The sequence below is a fragment of the Rhincodon typus genome, chromosome 28 (assembly GCF_021869965.1).
Source record: "Rhincodon typus isolate 14 chromosome 28, sRhiTyp1.1, whole genome shotgun sequence".
In the NCBI taxonomy this organism is placed as follows: domain Eukaryota; kingdom Metazoa; phylum Chordata; class Chondrichthyes; order Orectolobiformes; family Rhincodontidae; genus Rhincodon; species Rhincodon typus.
In genome coordinates, this window is record NC_063359.1 from 22,980,619 (window position 1) to 23,000,399 (window position 19,781).

Here is a 19,781-nt window from a genome sequence, read left to right on the forward strand (position 1 = left end):
CGGACACAAAACGTTAACTCTGATTTTTTTCTTCACAGATGCTGCCAGACCTGCTGAGCCTTTCTGGCAACTTCTGTTTTTGTTCAGGTAAAAAAGCATGCTTGGAAAGTGCAAGTTAATTATGTAAATAACTGATAAAAATATCCTTATCCAGAAACAGTAAACTCATGGTTATGCATGAAAAGTGACAATTGGCAAACAGACTGACAAGGAAATTAGAGAATCATGACTTTTTAAACAAATTTTAAATGTAAACATGCATTTTTTGGAGGAGCAAGATCAACAGAGCTTTGCATTTCTTTTTACAATTTAGAGCATGAAACATTGGAATAGGAGATGCATCGATCAAGTAGTTAACAAAAATAGACCTTAAAAAAACTGGAGGTTTATAAAACATCAGACCAAGATGGAATTAACCTAGACATCCTGTACATAAGAAATCAGGTTCAAACTGGAGATGTGGTCTTGGACATTTCAGAAAAACTTTAGCTTGCAGAGTTAAATATTGAGACCAGAAAGTCAATACAAGCTTTTAATAAACACTCTGCCTTGATTCTTGAAACATAAGGCTGGAACAATGGTAATTAGATTGAAAAAGTACTGCTATCTGTTGTAACAAAAACTACTTGCATGTATTTGCAAGGCACATGACACTAAATTCAAATAGGTAAGTTTTAGAATCTAATCTTCAAGCAGATATTTTTAGAATTCTTTGAAGATATAACTGAGGTAATACATTGGTAAATTAAAGTAAGTTGTATGTCTGGGATTCTACAAATCAATTTACAGGCTGTGGACAGTCGATGTGCAGGTTAGAGTTCAAAGAATTTTAAATTGTAAATTGGATGGGTTAGGAAAAGAAGCTATTGACAAGAAAAATGTTCTAAGGTAATGTAAAGCATTAATAGTGTAGGTGCAGAGAGTTCTTGCTATATAAATGGTACTAAGTCTGTGTCATAATTTACGGTTACTGGGAGTTGGGACGTCATGTTGAGGTTGTACAAGACATTGGTGAGGCCTCTTGTGAATACTGTGTCCAGTTCTAGTCACACTGTTATAGGAGGGATATTATTAAGCTGGAGAGAGTTCAGAAAAGATTTACCAGGATGTTGCAAGGAAGAGAAGGTTTGTGTTATAAGGAGAAGCTTGATATGCTGGGATTTTTTTCACTGGAGTGCAGGAGGTTGAGGGGTGACCTTATAGAGGTTTATAAGATCATGAGGGGTATTGATAGAGTGAATGGCAGGTGTCTTTTCCTTAGGATGGGGAATTTCAAGACTAGGGGGCATATTTTAAAGTGAGAGGAGAAAGATTTTAAAAAGACATGAGGGGCAACCTTTTAACGCAGAGAATGGCTCATGTGTGGAATGAACTTCCGGAGGAAGCAGTGGATACAGATACAGTTACAACATTTAAAAGACATTTGGATATGAATAAGAAATGTTTGAAGGGATATGGGCCAAGTGCAGGCACATGGCACTAGCTTAATTGGGATTATGGCCAGCATGGACTGGTTGGACCAAAGGATCTGTTCCCATGCTGTATGACTCTTTGATTCAAATTTTTAAAAAGTAAGTAGCAAAAGGAGTACATGAACAGTTATCTTACAATAAGAAATTGAATTCATATGATACATATAAAATAGTAAATATCCCAGAGCAGACATAGGAAAAAAATTGATGAACTGAATGGATACTGAATTATGGTAAGACAGTTGAGAAATTTTAATTGAAAATATGTTTTGAATAGTGAAGGACTGAAAAGGTGGCAGAGTATGATGAAGGCACACTGCATAGAGTAAGGCTAAGGTTGCTGAGGATCTGCTAAGCATTGATTTGCGAACATTGGTCAAAGTGAATAGACCAAAGGAAGCACGTAAGGATAAACGGCTGAAGAAGTTTGCAGAGTCAGTAGATATCACGGAAGGATTTGAGTTTGAGGGCCAAGACTTTAGATATAATGGACAGGACGTTTCAGATGATGGCGTTTCCCACTCAGCTACTGAAAATGGCATTAGGGAGTGCATCCCCAGTAATGTCGGCAGCCCCACTGCCATTTAACTCCCTGTGGAGTGTTAATTGACAGGAGGCTGGACTTTAGCCCCTCACTTGGAAGGAAGTTCCACCTTAGAGAGCTACTGGCCAATCTGATTAGCAAGTGGCTAAGCCTCAGCAGTGCCTCCAGAATCAGAGGCCATTGCTGAGGAGAGTAGGGACCCTGCAGCCGAAAGAAGGTAGGTCAGAGATAACTTTGCAAAACATCACTAATTGAGGGGGAGACCCTCTGAGGAAAACCACGACGTTGCCTTCCCTCTCTGACCTCGTACTGACATCATCAGGTGAAATCAGGAATATTCCCATCCTGCGAGTAAACACCAAAACAATGCTCAGTGTGTTTGAAGATTTTTGAGTGAAACGAAAGTTGCAACAAGAAGTATTCGTTGGAGAGTTTGGATGGGTTACAGGTGTGTTATATCTCAAAACTAGTATGCAATACTTCTTTTAAGAAACTCGCTCATTAAATCATTACTGTATCATAGCATATGAATATGATCTGAGGGTGTAAGGGCCTCAGACTCCATCTTAACTGGTACCACTTGAAGCATGACGTGCGGATGGAGACATGGTGGTTTGAAACCAAACAACTTAGTAACAGCCCAGAAACTGAATTGCCTGTGCCTGTAATCTGTCTATATACCAAGAGCTATAATAAACATACAATGAATCTTTTAATGCTATGTTATCCTCATCCAGCATGTGGACTGGAAGAGTTCAAGAAGGCAGCGCACCACCACCTTCTCAAGGGCAAATAAGGATGAGCAGTAAATGCTGGCCCAGCCAGCAATACTCAAGTCCCACAAGAGAATGAAAAAAACTATTTATTTTGTTATGGGAGCCAATATAAGTATTGCCCCACTAGGTACAAACACCCTGCTGCAGGCAAACACTCACGATGTGGTTACAGATCAGGTTACATGTTTTTGTAAAGGTTGAAAGATAGAAGGAGACAACTGGAGCATAGAAGCCATTAACCGTATTGGCAGTCAGAAGGAGCAGGATCTATGATCAAGCGGTCATAAAGTAGCCGGGCAGTAGGAAGAGGAGAGAGGTCAGGAGGAAGACGACAGAAATTCTCAGGGGATTGGAGATGGTGTGAGTGAATGAAGCAAGGTTTGGAAGATTGAGAGGCAGGAGGTATTAATAGATAAAAGAAAAACATATCTATGCCTGAACAGTCAAGTTCACCGTTAAGCTAAAGAGTATTTTCTGATCTGCTCATTGCAATAGACTTGTCAGTTTAATTTAATAGCTTTGAAAATTGTCTGAAAAATTTAACGTAGGGTTGGGTATGGTGGAGTTGGGGGAGTGGTGAAGATTTGAGATCGGTCAGAACCTCTGTCTGCCTGAATAAATAGAGTCCTTAGTTTAACACGAATCTTGGTCCCGGATGCTTTTATATTGTGGGTGAGCACCTGCATTAGGAATAGCTTCCCTGTATCTTATCAATCTACTCAAACCTGCTTTCTCCATACTTTCTGTGCTCCTGTGCTTCCTGCTCCCAATGCCATGCCAATGGAAATACTGATGCCAAGGGTGCCCAGGTTCAGCTTCACTTAGTTGCAAATGGATATGCAAATACTTTGTCACCTCAGGATTGTGCATTTTTTAGTACCATACAGTAATGCACATTCTTGCAAAATACTTGCTGCGTGTAGTACTGAATAAGGTATAATCTGCTGACTGTTTATATTAAATGAAGGAGAAAATAGAACTCATTTATTATAGGTTAGATCACATTGGGTAGCAATTTTTGTCAGTTAGGGGTGGAATTTTGTAGACAGTGCATCTAACTGTAAAGTACATAATCATACCAGAGATATCCTTGATTGCCTATCCATGTTTCTTGTTTCTGTAAAACTTGAGTGGAATTAAATGGATCTAAATTACAGTACATCTCTCTCCCACTAGGTGGCATGTTCTGTTGTAACAGCTATGCTACATCTGCTCTTCATGGCTGCTTTTGCCTGGATGCTGGTGGAAGGAATACTTCTCTGGAGTAAGGTCGTCACTGTCAATATCAGCGAAGAGAAGAGAATGAAATACTACTATCTGATTGGTTGGGGTAAATTCACTGTTCAATATGTTATTAGTTTGCTCTTGTTTTTCTTAAACACTGCTTTTAACCCCAGGGAATGGCAGATTATGAAGGTGGGGGTGTGTGTGGAGTACAAGAATTATTAGTATAGCTACAACACAAAAGAAGGCCATTCAGCTGATGGTATCTGTACGAGCTGTCTGTGATAGTAACTCAGCTAGTCCTATTTACATGCCTTGTAAAGCAAGAGTCATGTGTAGATACGTTTTCAAAATCATGTCTTCAGCATACACACAGCGATGCGGAACAGAGCATGATATTACAATAATTAGGCTTCTTAGATTTTGAGAATATTAATGCATTACCACTTATTTTATCTTCTGTTTGGCTGTTTTCTCTTTGCCATCTTTCCCAGTTTTTTAATTTTAACTATTTTAAACAAATGTGTCATATTCTAACTTAAAATTTCTGCCATTGTCTCTGTGGTCCTTTTCTTTCTGGAGTTGGGATGGGCATTATTCAAACATGGCTTCCAGTTCATTTAAAAGTGACGGCAAAGTCTTTAAATCATTCTATTTGTACCAACAGTGTGACAAGGTCAATGTTTGACAGGATTTAAAGTGTCAAACTGACTATTATATTATAAATAATGCTGAAAGCACCATCATGCCTTAATAAAGTAACTTCACAGCACTTTAAGGATCAACTGTGGTATACAATTACATTGTTTATTCAGTTTTGAGTGCTGTTATTAGGAGTATCAAAACATTAATGTTCTCTCTCAATATGTCTTGTTAGTGTGTTATTGCTTTTCTACTTTGGTGACTTATTTGAATGATAGGAACAAAGGAACACGAGTGGGTCATCCAGCCCCCTGAGTCTTTTTCACCATCCAATGTGATCATGGCTGATCTGTGGCCTATATCCCTTAATGTCTTTGCTTAACAAAAAGTGATCTACCTGACATTTTAAATAAACAACTCTGGTGCAGCATTTGTGGAAGAGAATTTCAAACATCTACTACCCTTAATGTGTAAAGTTCCTGACTTCTCTTCTGAACGACCATGCCATAATTCTCAGACTATGCCTCCGAGTTCTAGAATCCACTACCAGTGGAAATAGTTTATCTTTACCCACCCTGGCCTTTTCTGTTAACATTTCCAACACTTCAATCAGATCACCTTCACCTTCTCAATTCTAGAGAAAACAGGTCTAATTTGTATAATCTCTCCTTATAACTCATGAATTCCAGGTGTCATTCTTGGAAACTTATGTTGTACTCCCTCCAAATTCAGTAGATCCTTTCTAAGGTGTGATGCCCAAATCTGCTAACAGTATTCCAAGTGGGCACTAACCAGGGTCTTGCATAACTTCAACATCCTTAGACTCCAGTCCTCTAGATATAAAATTCAGCATTTCATTAACTTTCTTGATTATCTTCTACACCTGCTTGTGATATTTTAAAGATCTCTGCACCTGAACCTCCAAGTTTCTTTGGACATCCACTGTATTTAACATCATATCAGGTGGAAAGTACCCTGATCGAACCCTTTTCAGTCCAAAATGAACCTCACAATAACCCCACACTTGGTTACATCTGCCACAGCTTTGCCCATTTATTTAGTCTAACAATATCTCTTTATAATTTTATGCTATCATCTACACTGTCCACGATGCCACTTTGTGTCATCAGCAGATTTGAATATATGACTTTCCATGTCATTATCCAAGTCATAAATAGATAATGTGAATAATTGAAGTCCTAATACAGAGCTTTGTGGGACACCATTGGTCACATCCTACCAAATTGAGTGCCTACTACTTTCTGTCACCTGCCACTCAAAACAATTTCTCAGCTATAACAGTAATTTGCCCTCAATTCCATGGGCTTCTAGTTTAGCTAACAGTCTCTTATGTGGAACCGGATCAAATGTCTTCTTAAAGTTTATATAAACAACATGCATAGACACTCCCATGTCCATTGTCTTAGTCACCTCTTCAAAAACTTCATTGCAGCTGTCCCTGATTAACTGAAAATTTTCATAATGTTCAATTCCCCTGTCCTTGATTTATAGACTCCGACAATCTCCCCACCACTGATGTAAAGCTAACTGGCCTGTAATTCCATGCTTTTCCTCTTTTGCCCCTTTTAAAAAGCAGACTGATGTGCACTTTTCAATCCTATTCAGTTTACGTTTAATTCAACCCCCAAACGAAATCTGCTGATCGTAACTTTAAATAGAACAGTTTGTTTAGTCTGATGTCATGAAGAAGATTGCTGCAAATCAACAAGAGTTGCTTTTATTTCTTATTAATGTGCTGCTGAGAGGCAGCATCATCTGATAACACAATATCAGATTCCATGTGTATAGCGATGGCATCCATCTCTACCTCTCTCAACCCTCTCATTAACTCTGACTTGTCATACTGCTCAACTGACATCCAGCATTGGATGAGCAGAAACATCCTCCAATTGAACATTAGGGGACTATTGTCTTTAGTTTCTGTCCAAATTCTGTTCCCTGATCATTGGTTCCATTGATCTACTTGGTGATTGACAAGAGTTGAACCAAACCATTTCTGATAATGGCATTGTATTTGACCCTGAGCTGAGCTTGTGGCCTTATAATCTTTCCATCACTAACACAATCTACTTCCATCTCTATCTTTTACCATTTCCACCTCAGTTCATCTACTGCTGATTTTTAAAAAAATCATTCTAGTGATGTGTGCGTGTCACTGTGAAGCCCAGCAGATTGGTGCCCATCCCCAATTGTCATTGAATTCACTGGCTTGCCATAAGAGTCAACCACATTGGTGAAGGTCTGGTGTTACATGTAGGCCAGACCAGCTAAGGATGGCAGATTCCTTACCTAAAGGAAATTACTGAGTCAGATGGATATTTCCGACAATTGAAATGTAGTCTCCACTCATGTTGAATGAAGGGCCAATGACCTGCTCCTACTCCTAGTTTCTAGTAGCCTAGCTTTTAATTCAAGATTTTTATTGAAATTTCATCACCTTAAGAAGGGATTCAAACCCAGAACATCAGTCTGGGACTCTGGATTATAGGTCTTTAGTGTGGGACTCTGGATTATAGGCCCTTTAGTGTTGGACTCTGGATTATGGGTCCTTTAGTCTGGGATCCTGGATTACAGGCCCTTCAGTGCAGGACTCTGGATTACTAGAGCACGTGCCACTGTCTCCCAGCTCTCATCTATGTAGTTGACTATTCCAATGCTTTCCAGCCTTCCAGCTTGCACTCATTGTAAACCTGAGTTGATCCATAACTCTGCTGTCTGTTTCCTAAAATGAGTTGGGCTCCATTAGAAACAGGGCTCCATTAGAAACAGGGCTCATTGGACTACATTGGCTTCTACAACAACAAGGTGTCAGTTTTCAAATTCACATACTTTATATCATGCCCCACAATCCTCCAGGAACTCATCACGCTTTTCAATTATATTATCTTGCTTATCATATGTTAGATTGTTCCAATTGTGCTTTCAAATAACAAGTTCCTAAGCCTTGGAATTGGCTCCCAAAACTTCTCTCTTTCTTTATCCTTTAAGGCCATTTCTAAAATCTACCTGTGTAACCCTAAACCTTAGGTCACTTGTCCTAATAGCTCCTTATCTGGTTTAGTGTCAAATTTTATTGAAAAATGCAGCGTGATGAGCTGTAGAATGTTTTACTACTTTAAAGATGCTATATAAATGCAAGTTGTTGTTGTTGTATTGCCCTGGAAGTTGTATTTACTTCTGTTATCAAAACAATCAAGGAAAATTTATGGCAGTGATTACACTTGTAAGAGGAGAAGAATTAAAGCAGCAAATATTAATTTATTTCTATATATTTGATTGGATTTTAACAGCAAATCTTCAGTTTTGGAGTTTTGTATGAATTAGTGCTAAAATCTGTGGCAGCTCAGTCAAACACAACTAAAGATTTTTAGAGATTCATTTTATGCACCTTTTTCGGGAAAGTGGAGAATCGGTTCTAGCAGCAGAAATTACAAATACAATACTTTCCCAATACACCAATCACAGAAATGTCCCAATTGGATAGTGTAACTATGTTAAGTATTTAATTTGTGAGTTTTGTAGTGAATTACAAGCTCATTTATGGTGTTGACAATCAATGAAGACAATTCCCTCACCACCTTGAACAGGGTCACCGTGAAAATCAGACATTTTCTGAGTGCTGGATCAACAGGGAAAATGAACACATTCAGAGCGGCAGGGTCATAGAATTCCAATGCCTCTGCTGATGTCTACCTTAACATTAAAAAGTTCACGTCTAAACACTTCATGTGCCATGTGTTGCACAATATTGCAATGCTGCCTGCAGATAGTCTGCTGCGGGTTTCCAACCTGTACATAAATGCAGAAATTATTCAGTTTGCTGTTAACTCTGCTTCATAACTTTATGTGTTTTACTGTTTCAAATAAACTAACTGTCGGAGTTAATCTACCCCGATTAGCGATTGTTTATTAGACCATAATCATTAACTTGACATGGTGGCAGCAGTGGTGAACAACGTACTGATGAGGCTTATTGTGCTTGAACGATCAGTGAGCAATCTAGTCCACAGGTTAAACGCATGTCAGCAGTCTTAAATCATGCTAAAGTACATGAGACAGATCTGATAGTTGACACAATTACTAGAACATGTAAACGTAGCATGACCTGTGGGAGATGTGGCCTCTGATTGCACCAAGGAAATGTCCAGCTTTCAATCAATTTTACAAGATTTGTAACAGAAGAGGCCACTGGCAGAGGCAGTGCAGGTCAGCGAAGGTTGATGCAGCCACAAAGAGTTGTGTCACAACCCAAATGGACTGCACATAAGTACCTTCAAACTATAATAAAGACCATCTGGCATACACATGAAATGATTGGCAAACCAGCATCTAATGATTGCAGGAGACATTTTTTTTATTTTTGGGCTATAGACAATAAATCGAAAATGGACACTGATTGTAATAAAGGGAAAATGTACAAGGAGGTATTTGCAACTCAGAAAAATAAACAAAGCTGATTAATGCATATGGGAAAATGTAACCTGTTTGGGGACATCGAATCCATATGAATTGGCACCAGCTGTTGTGGGATCAGGAGAGCTCAGAATAGTACCAACCCTCTAATTGGTCAGGCTGCAGATTGACACAGACTCTTATGCACAAAATAAATGAGAAAAGCGAAGAAACCTGTAGAAGTTATTTGCATCAATATCCCTCTCCCCTTTTCCTGTAAAGTTGCTGTCTGTCAAAAGAGCAGAAATACTTATTCCAAACACGCTGAAAGAAATAATTCCAGAACCCAAAAGAAAAGGAAATATCAATTAACCACTGAACTAAAGATTGATCATCAATGTGCAGATAACATCATGGCATCACTGAAGTTTCAAATGAATTGTGAAACCAACCTATCCAGTTTTGTAATTTAGACTGGTGATACCGAACTGTGATTTCCAGGTTTTTATTCCTAATATTTGTGTTTTGTTGTTTCTCATTGTGTGTGTGTGAATTTTAAAAGGGACAGAGTTTAAGTGCTATAACTCAGAATTGATTTCTTACTATGAAGTATGTTACATTAATAGAATTAATTTTGCTGTTATTGAAGGAACCTGGTGTGCTAGTCCACGGTACCAGTCAGACAGGAAAATTGGGATTTTTGGTAGTTTTATTAAATTGTCACATTTGTGATAACTTGGGAAACAGGTAGACTCAATTTACCTTGCACTATCCCCAGTGAGGTATGAGATGAAGTCCACAACGAGAGAAAGCATGGTGAACACATGTTTCACACTGTCAATTGAGCTGAAAGATTTATGATTTTTATTTGTGTCTATAATTTTTTTAGATTTTGGATTTCAAACTAGTGACATGTGGGTTAGCCTACATTTATGAAATGGTTTAAAAATTAACTATGTCAGTCTTTCCAGAACCATGATTATAACCCAGTTTGTGCGTCTGTGAGTGTTAATGGAAGCTTGTTTATACTGTGAGGGTTTATGACTGGGGAGAGAAAATATTAAGCCAGTGGTTAGCAGAAGCTAGGATGAATAAGTTTTTAAAGATGTTCACAAGCTTTTGGGCAGTTCGACAAGATCTGACTGGTTTCAACAGCAAATATAGTCTGTCCCATAAAATGAGATTGTTCAAAGCAATTAAAGAAATACGTTACTCAGTGAAAGAGTGTAGTTTGTGAAATTTCTAGAGCAAGAGTGTTTGGTTTGACATCTATATTGGTTATTTGAAGCTGAGAAAATCTAAGATCTCAGTTGTGTGAGTCATCAAGGGAAAAGCTTCACAACTCACAGGCCTGGAACTGAGTAGAAGTAGTTAAGTCAAACTTACAGATATGATAGGGAAGGAATTTCTCTTTTTTTTGATTAACAGTAAAGATACAATGTTGGAGAGTATATAGAATTTTGTTTTGCTGTGTGTTCTAAAATCTTTCCAACTGTGTTATATTTAGTTGGCTTGGTTTGGTTTATGCTAATGTTATTTCTTTTGTGTAATAAACTTCTATTTTGTTACTGTAACCAAATCTTCAAATTTGCATACTCATGTTCGGTGAAAGACCTCACCATTAAATTTAAAGAGAAACAGAATATAATCTTTCAGGTCTGATTTCATTCTGGGACTTGACTTGTCCAAAGTAACAGCTGGGATCATAACACAGTTTCATGGTAGACATTGATGTCATCCCCGTTCCGAAATGTTTGCAAAAATTCTACTTATCTGTCCTCAGAAAACTGATGACTATGTGTTTTCCGCTCAGACTGAGACGCGGGAAAGTGCCAATATGCTATCCCTGAAATTTCTAAAACAAAATGTACCCACAAACATGGGAAGTCATGATGAAATGTACACAATAAAAAACTTTACATATGATGTGAAACAAATCAAGTTCTGCAGGAGCAGTGACAGAAACATTGGTTTGAGCTCAAAGCAATGCTGGAGAAAAAGACAGACCTGCAAAAATAGGTAGAGATGCACATACCAAGGATCTGCAAATCACACGCAGGACTGTCCTTTCAGAAATAGATGCTAGCAATTGTGCGCTAGTGACAAAACTCAAACAGGACATTGAAACCATACTGCCATTGAAACAGCAAGTGGAAAAGGTCCAGGCTTCCAAGAAATCAAAAGGAAAATAAAGTTGAAGAGTCTGAACCTGTATTAGAGTGGAGTAGAGTAACAGAGAGTGATTGCCATGAATGATTAACAATTCCATTATGATTCTATCATAAGACTTCCAGGATAGTCGATAGCAAAATACATGTATCTCCAAATCTAAGTACTGCAGATCTGTAAATCTCAAATAAAATCCAGGAATCTTGGAAACACTCAGCAGCTCAGGCAGTATCTGTACAGAGCGAAAAATAATTCACGTTTTGAGTTAATGGATCTTGGTCTTTTTTTTTGTCTAGAAATTCATGTGTTTTTATCTGTGGGGATGGCGAGACAAGTGGGGACATGAAGAAATGAATGAGCTAAGAAAGAGTCTTTTTATCACATGGGAAAGAGTCTTGCATTTTGTTTAAGGAATGTCACTTTGTGTCTGGTGATTTATGTGCAGGGCTTGTATATTTGTACATGATCTCAAGTCATTGGATAATTATTTGTGACCTTCTCACTGGTTTTAACACACTCATGATCCACAGCTCTGCTTGATTTACCCTGTATTTGTGACTGGCTCGCACTGCCCAATATCTAGTCTTACATTTCTGTTTCGTGTCTGTACTTTATATTGCATTATCATGTCGTTTTTACTGTTAAAGTGGTATTGAAACCTTTGCTGTGTTGTCTGCATCAACTTATATTTTCCTATTATTGAAATCTTATGCTTAGAACTGCTAATGAGGAATATATTTAGGCAAAGTAAATAAATGAAGTTCAGTTTTTTTAAACACGGAAAAAAGCAATAGAGATGCATTTTAATGTGAAGCTAGAAAACATTTTCTGCATTTTTTCTTTAGGATTCCCAGTTTTTATTGTGGCCATCACCCTAGCAACTACTGGTGACAAATACATAGCAGACAATCATTGTTGGCTGAACATTCAGAGTGAGATCATCTGGGCCTTTGTTGGGCCTGTCCTTTTTTCTCTAACAGTGAGTACTTTAGTCCCCTTGACTTCTGCAGTGACACATGAAATGAAAATGTTGTATTTTCCAACTATTTATATGTTGGAAGTTACCAATTAAAAAACAAAATGAATATAGTAACAGTTTTTTATGAAATATATTGGAATAAATAAATGATTGTTCTATAATGTTTAAGCTATGATTAACTTTTATTCCAATAATCTTTTCTAATTGCACATTTTTAGTCAAGTTTGCTTGTTCCCTTTAGCTGCACCAATTATGATTTTTGTTGTTGACATTTTGTTCAGTGTTATTAATTCCCAGAGTTGCCAGCACAATATAGAATGCTTTAAGATTTAGTACAGATGCATGGTGGCTATAATTTTTACACAGTAAGATTTGCTCCTTAAGAACTAGAAGCCTTGTGAGTTACAGGAATTGCTTGTTCAGGTGATGTGATTGCTGTGCAGTCGGTTATGGTGAGTGGATAAATAATTTGAATCCACCCATTCAGATGTGTTATGACACAACTCTGAAGCAAGTGAAACTTGAACCCAGAACTCCTGGTTCAGAGGTCGGACACAATTATTCCTCGCTGTCTTTTCTGACCCATTGCTGTCTTATTTACAGACAGTTTTAAATTAAGACACCTAATCGTTACACAGCTGTACTCGTCAGCTAACTACATGGAAAGTAAGAAATTAAGCACTTGACCTTTAGTGGCACTATTTAATGGGCTCTTAAGAGCAGGAAACATGCCAGGCAGTGAGACGTCTTAATTAAACAGGGGACAAAATCCCAGTTACCCAACATTGAGTTGAGTCCATGAAATTAAAAGGTGACATGTCAACTGCAGAGCAGTCAATGCTGTGCCCGGAATATGAGAACCTTTTTATGTATTTATGTACTATGAACACTTGGTGAATGGTGAGTGTGAACACTGCTGGAAGTGAGCTGGACTTCCTCTTGAAGATGGAATTGCTGCCTATGTGCTGTCACTTGGTGACTAGCCAATAAGCTATGCCCAATCGAGGAGCCCAGTCCATTGTACAGAGGCTATCCCAGACCCCCAAACCAGTGATGGCTCTCATCTACTCCACTCCCTCCTTTAAACTTCTCATTGGCATTCAGTGTATCCTTATCCAATATGACAAATTGCAGCAGTGTTAGCATGACAAGAGGCAGTTGTGACCTTTCTCCCAATCCATCCCCATGTCACACAGTACCCACATATTGTAACCCATGCCCCATTGATATTATCATATACAAGCTCTTTGACCATATGGTACTAATAGTAAACACACATTTGGCAGTCTAGCCTCTTTCCTGCCTTAGACTTCTTTGGCTTGATACTAATGAGGTACCTATGTGATATGGCACCACATTTCCCCAGTCAGCCAGAGTAAGTGGTAATGCACTGCACCCAGGGTTTTGGACAGACACAACATTTGCTCACCTCTTCTGTGATCTCCAACTGGGCTGCGTTGGTAAAGCAGGAAGCTCCCATTTGCAATCCCTCGCAAAGAGTACCCCCTCCAACCTTTCCTCGAAGCTGTGGAGGAGAATCTGGGGCTGTTCTTTTTCTCTCATGAGACACCTTAGTCAGTTGGATCCAACACAATGGTCCAGATTTTACGATAGTCATAATTGTTTCTGCAGTGTAGGTGGGAGATGCACATGGAGACCCTGTGGAATCCCATCGTAGCAGATTCTGAAGGAATTGTCTGGAATTGAAGATTCTGCTGGGCATTTCCCTGGAAACCATTGAAAGTATCTGTTTAAATCAGAGAATTGGGTGTGTTCTGCTGAAGTTATGTAAATAGTTACTCAAAAAAAGTTACACAATTAAATACCTACTCCTTAGGAGTTATTCAACTGAATTGACCCTGAACCTCTCTTACATGCCCTCAACTACAGTCCCCTAAATGCTCCCAAACTCTGACCCGACACCCCCACTCCCCAGGGCCCCTTCACCCCTGTTGCCCCAGGCTTTGGCATCCCTTCCCAATTGCCAGCCCTAACCTCCCACATTGCCCACTCCTGGACCAGACCCACCCTTACCTTACTCTAGACCAATCCCCTGCTCCAGACACAACACTCTGTCTACTTTGCACTCTGGCACCCTAACCCCTGACACCCTACCTCTAAACCATTTGGCACCTTGCCCACGTGACCCTACCCATCTCGCACCCTACTTAGCTGGAATCTTACCCCCTACAACTCGCTGGCACTCTAACCACACGCTTGCATACTTGATGTTTGACAACATCTGTCAAGTAACTGTCTCTGATGCTGGATATAAAATTTCAGAATATGGCAGCTGACCACTTTGAGAAAGCAGGCATGGTTTGCCTTCTCCGACTGCTCTGTGCCAAGAGGGAGCTGTCAGAATGGAGGTACAGCTCCATATTTCTGAAAGAGCTGTGATCCCAATCTTCTGTCGGAAACGCAGAGCTCTCCTGTTGCTTGACAAAGGAGGAGAGGAGTGGCAGTCTGGAGAATCTGATCGTGTGGATACAGATGAAAGGCGGGAGAGGGGAGTGGCAGGGGCTTAACAAAATACACTGACAGATGAAAGAGACTGCTGTTGGTGGCTAGTACGAAGGCTGTGATTCACTGAAAGGTGACCCTTCAGTGGATGCGTGTTTCTCCCAGTTGGCAGCAGTGCTCCCTGCCTGCAGAGACTGGGGTAAATAGCCTGACATGACCTGGAGTTAATTCACCTTGTGGCAGGGTCACTCACTTGCTGCCCATCCTACTGTGTGATTACTTACAGGATGCATGCCCACCACACCACACATACATGGCTGCTCATGATACACGGGCAGAAGTCGTGCCCATTCCTGGTGCCACCATAGGAACTCTGCTCCACTTATTACATTTTTTTGCCTTTGTGAGAAGTGGGGTGGCATTCCTTGGAAAGAGCCCCCAGAAAAGTGAAAAAAGCCTAATTCATTAAAACTTTGGGGAATTATTATAGACCCCCAACACCAATAAAAGGACAGATGGTGTTGGTTTGGGTGAGCAGTTTTTAAAATCTGCAGAAGGAACTCAATCTGTGATGAACCTACCCACTTCCAGTTCAATCACAATGGGGGCCGGGTGACTAATGTGCTCTCTAGAGATGGGTCAGTCATTGAAATGTTTTTGGAGAACTGTGTGCTTCTAATAAAAGTAGTTCCACTTTTAAATTCATAACCTCAAGAAACCCAGCTGGTTAAAAGTTGCCACATCTGCATCCATTGTCTAATTGTCTTTATATCACAGCTTCTGGGTCAGTTTGTGCATGACTGTTTCCCCTCAGTCCCTGTGAGATAGCTGTTCCTCTGTCTATCATCATGACTCTCCATGGACATGACGGTCAACCTCCACAGCCATCATCTCCTCCCCCACCCTGACTGCAATCTCTTCTACACCTTTACCACCACCACCACTGAAGGAAACCCCAACAGTGCACTCTCCCTTCCTGCGCCAGTCTTCTGTACTCAGTTAGATAGAAAATTTAAAATACAGTCTACCAGTAAAGACAAGAAGGTTCTGGAGCCCTATGCCTTGAAGTTACCCATCCAGCGCACCTGTCATTCCAAAAGGACCTCCAAAGTGTTTTTAGGCCTAAGGAAACAGGCTTGTAATCGTCATTTCCTTTTTCTTTCGTCACTCATGGAACGTGGGTATTGCTGGCTGGCCAGCATTTATTGCCTATCCCTAGCTGCCACTGAATTGAATTGTTAGGTCATTTCAAAGGGCAGTAAAGAGTCAACCATATTGCTGTGGGGCTGAAATCATATGTAGGTCAGACTGGCTGAGGATGGCTGATTTCCTTCCCTAAAGGACATTAGTGAGTCAGATGCATTTTTCCGACAGTCAACAGTTGTTTCAAGGCCATCAGTAGATTCTTAATTCCAGATTTTGTTTTATTGAATTCAAATTCTAGCATCTGCTGTGGCAGGATTCAAACCTGGGTCCCTAGAACATTAGCTGAGTTTCTGGATTAATAGTCTAGCGATAATACCACTAGGCCATCACCTCCCCTGTGTCACCTTCTTTAGTTTGGTTTGACTTTTTTTTTGTCTGATAACACTGCTGTGAAGCATCCTGGGGTGTGTTGTATTGGTGACAGCACTATGTAAATGCAAGATGTTGTGTTGTTATTAGGTAGTGTTAATTAGAGAGGAGTTACAACCAAGACTGTGGACAGGAAGATGCATTGGGGCTGAGGCTAACACTTCCTGGAGTAATTTTAATGCTATTTATCACCTGGATGTAAAATGCATCAAATTCAACATGGTCTCTGCAGGGACTCTAAAGTTTGAATGACTATCGACCTATCACTTTGCCTCCTTCATGACGGTAAACCCTGAACAAATAATTGCTCCTCAGAGCAGAGTCCAGTTGTGCACCATTTTTCAGTTGCACAAAAAGAGGGACAAAATCTAATTTTCATCAACAATATTTGATTTGTGCAGTTACATTTTGGACAATCACGTCCATATTTCTAATGATGTGTTTTGACCACGAATGGCAGTAGAACTGAGCTTTAAGAATTACTCAGGTTGACTGATATATCTCAACAACAAGGTGAAGGCAATAAATGCTATTTCTTAGACTGAACATTGTCTTTTCCAAACCACTGGTGGTGTTGTATGGCTTCCTTCTCAATCTGTTTCCCTGACAACCATTTTCATTGCTGTCTTAATCTGTCAATGTTATCCCTTATCTCACTTTGAGTCATTTGCTCTTTGTAAAATAGTAAAAGAGCTTCTTTTACATTGTTTGAGGTTAACCTTAACAAGCAGCTAAAATCAATAACTGCACCAGTTGTGGAGATAAATGAAGACAGATTTTCACACTCCATCGTGACAGGATTTAGCACAAAATGTGATAACTTTCTGATTTGGTCTTACTTTTTATCACAGCATGCTTTGGTACACGTGAAATATTTAGACTCCACATCCCAATAGGCTTTTTATATGGGAGGTGATAGCGTGGTAGTATTATCACTGGACTGTTAATCCAGAGACCCAGGTAATATTCTGGGGACCCAAGTTTGAATCCTGCTACGGCAGATGGTGGAATTTGAATTCAATAAAAATCTGGAATTAAGAATCTAATGATAACCGTGAATCCATTGTCAATTGTTGGAAAAACCCATCCAGTTCACTAATGTACTTTTAGGGAGGGAAACTGCTCTCCTTACCTGGTCTGGCCTACAGGTGACTCCAGACCCACAGCAATGTGATTGACTTTTAATTGTCCTCTGGGCAATTAGGGATGAGCAATAAATGCTGCCTAGCCAGCAGTGCCCTCATCCCATGAATGAATTAATTTAAAAAAAAGAAATTACATTTAAAAGTCAAGAATGGTTAAAATATGAAATTAATTATTTTGTTTCTGGGATTGGGATTATTAGGTACAGCAACTTCTTTTTACTTGCCAAAGTACGAATGTCTATGCCCAGAATGGCTCTGTGAATTTGTGACTTTCTTGCATGAAGACTGCTGTATAGCCAGTTGTTTCTCCTCAATCTGATGTTGATTTTGTTACTTTACTTCAGCTGTGGCAATCCTGTCTTTTTGTGCACTTTTCAGTTACTGCTTCTTTTCACTTTCATCTTCTTTATTCTTTTCTCTTTCATCATCTGCTTGTTTATTCTTTAATTTTTTAAAAATTTCCTTTATATATTTTTGTTTCCCACATAATTACATTTCCCTTCAGGAAAATAAACATATGAAGACCAAAAATAGAATAGACATTGGGATAGAAAATGTAACTGTGGAAACATAGAGAATAAAGTGGATTATCTCAATTTTGTACTAGAGTTATTTTTGTAATATGTACGTTTCTGGATATGCCATCACTTGTATCGAGCCTAAAGCAACACAGTCTTCTTATCTCTAATTCTTAATTATTATTGAACTCTATAGTAAAAAGTAATTAAATCTAGGCCACCAATTATAAATTACATTTTCTGATTAAAAAGGTACAAATAGACATCATAAAATAAATTAAATAATTGTTAAAACATTGGCATTTATTGGTTTATTATTTGGTTCATATGAAGTTGAAATGGTTGAATTTTTGAAATGTTGTGAAACTCAATTAGTTACCAAAAAGTCTCCAAATGAATTCAAAGTTGTTGGAAAACAGAACTGTAGCCTTACAACTGGAACTTGTCCATAAGAAAATTGAAAAATTGCCAACAATTTTAAATAGGCACTCATTTTGATGTTTCAGATTAACCTTTTATTGTGTAGTCTATCAGGATAAATTCAATTCTTGAAACAAAAACCTTTGTAAAATTAATCCAAAGGACACCTCATTTACAATAAAAAAATAATTTCCCACCCAAAGTTAATTAATTGCAAAATCATCTTTTTCTCTCCTCTTTTGGATTAATTTATTAACTACACAACCTTTTAAATATCAACCTACTTCACCTTCTACTGGAATTTGAACAGAATTTTCATTTGAACTAGATCTTTACAATGCTGGGTAAATTGGTTCAATGAAATACCTTTTGAAAGGAATTATCAAAATGTTATTTCTTACTGATTTATTGGCTGTAATTTAGATATGATCTTTCTTTCCAAAGATTATGGAAATCAGCTTTTGATCCATTTCCTGTAATATCCTGATTCAATATTAGTCAAACAGTCTTGTCTTTCTAACATGCAGGTAGTTCATTATAAAAAGCTGCTAATTCCAGTTTTGCAGGTTTTGTGAATGTCTGGAAGGTTTATCAGTTATTACGGTGATGATTTAAGTTTTGAATTTCTTGTTTTCCATTGAAATTTACTAAAAGGAAGACTTGAACAATGTTCAATGTAGTTGACTCTAAAATTCAGTCTGAAATGGCCTAGAAAGCAACTTCATTATGTCCAACAACTACAAAGTCTGATAAAAAGGACTGAAACCAGATGGACCACCTAACCAGGACCAAGGCTCTGGAAATGACTATAGCACACAAGCCCCATGGACCATGCAATGTCCTCTTTGCTAACGTATAGGATTTGTAGAAAATTTGGAGAGGTACCCACAAACTAGTCAAGGAAAGACATGGTCATTCTCACAGAATTATAACTTGCAGACAATTTCTCAGATACCATCATCACCATCCCACTGACAAGCCAGGTCCAACAGAGGTAACAACATGGTTATATACAGACAGAAGGAGGTTATCCTGGGAATCCCCAAAATTTATTCTGGAATCTGTGAAGTCTCATAGCATCCAGTTAGATGTGGGCAAGGAAGACTCTCTCCAACTGATAACTCAGTTCTTCTACATGTTGAGCACCATGTGGAGGATGGACTGACGTTAGTAAGGGGATCAATGTATGAAGAGTGCAGGAGGCCATGTCTGAAGTACCAGAAATATCCAAAAATAAGGTGTCAACCTGGTGAAGCTACAACACAGGATTATTTGGGTGCCAAACTGTGGAGGCAGCATACCATAGACAGGGCTAAGCAATCCCACAACCAATAAATCATATCTAAGCCCTGTAGTCCAGCCATATCTAGTCATAAATGGTGGTAGACAATAAAGAAACTTACAGGAGGAGTAGTATGGGGCAGACCAACACATCAATGCA

General features: G+C 38.9%; 1 protein-coding gene across 1 annotated transcript in view; it reads left to right on the top strand.

Annotated features, from left to right (window-relative positions):
* Positions 1-19,781, top strand: part of adgrd2 (adhesion G protein-coupled receptor D2) — a 143,789-nt gene that overhangs the window by 38,702 nt on the left and 85,306 nt on the right. Inside the window, exons 15-16 of the mRNA XM_048613375.1 lie at positions 3,969-4,122; positions 12,086-12,219. Coding sequence (XP_048469332.1) covers positions 3,969-4,122; positions 12,086-12,219 — 288 coding nt within the window. The remainder of the gene's footprint in view (positions 1-3,968; positions 4,123-12,085; positions 12,220-19,781) is intronic.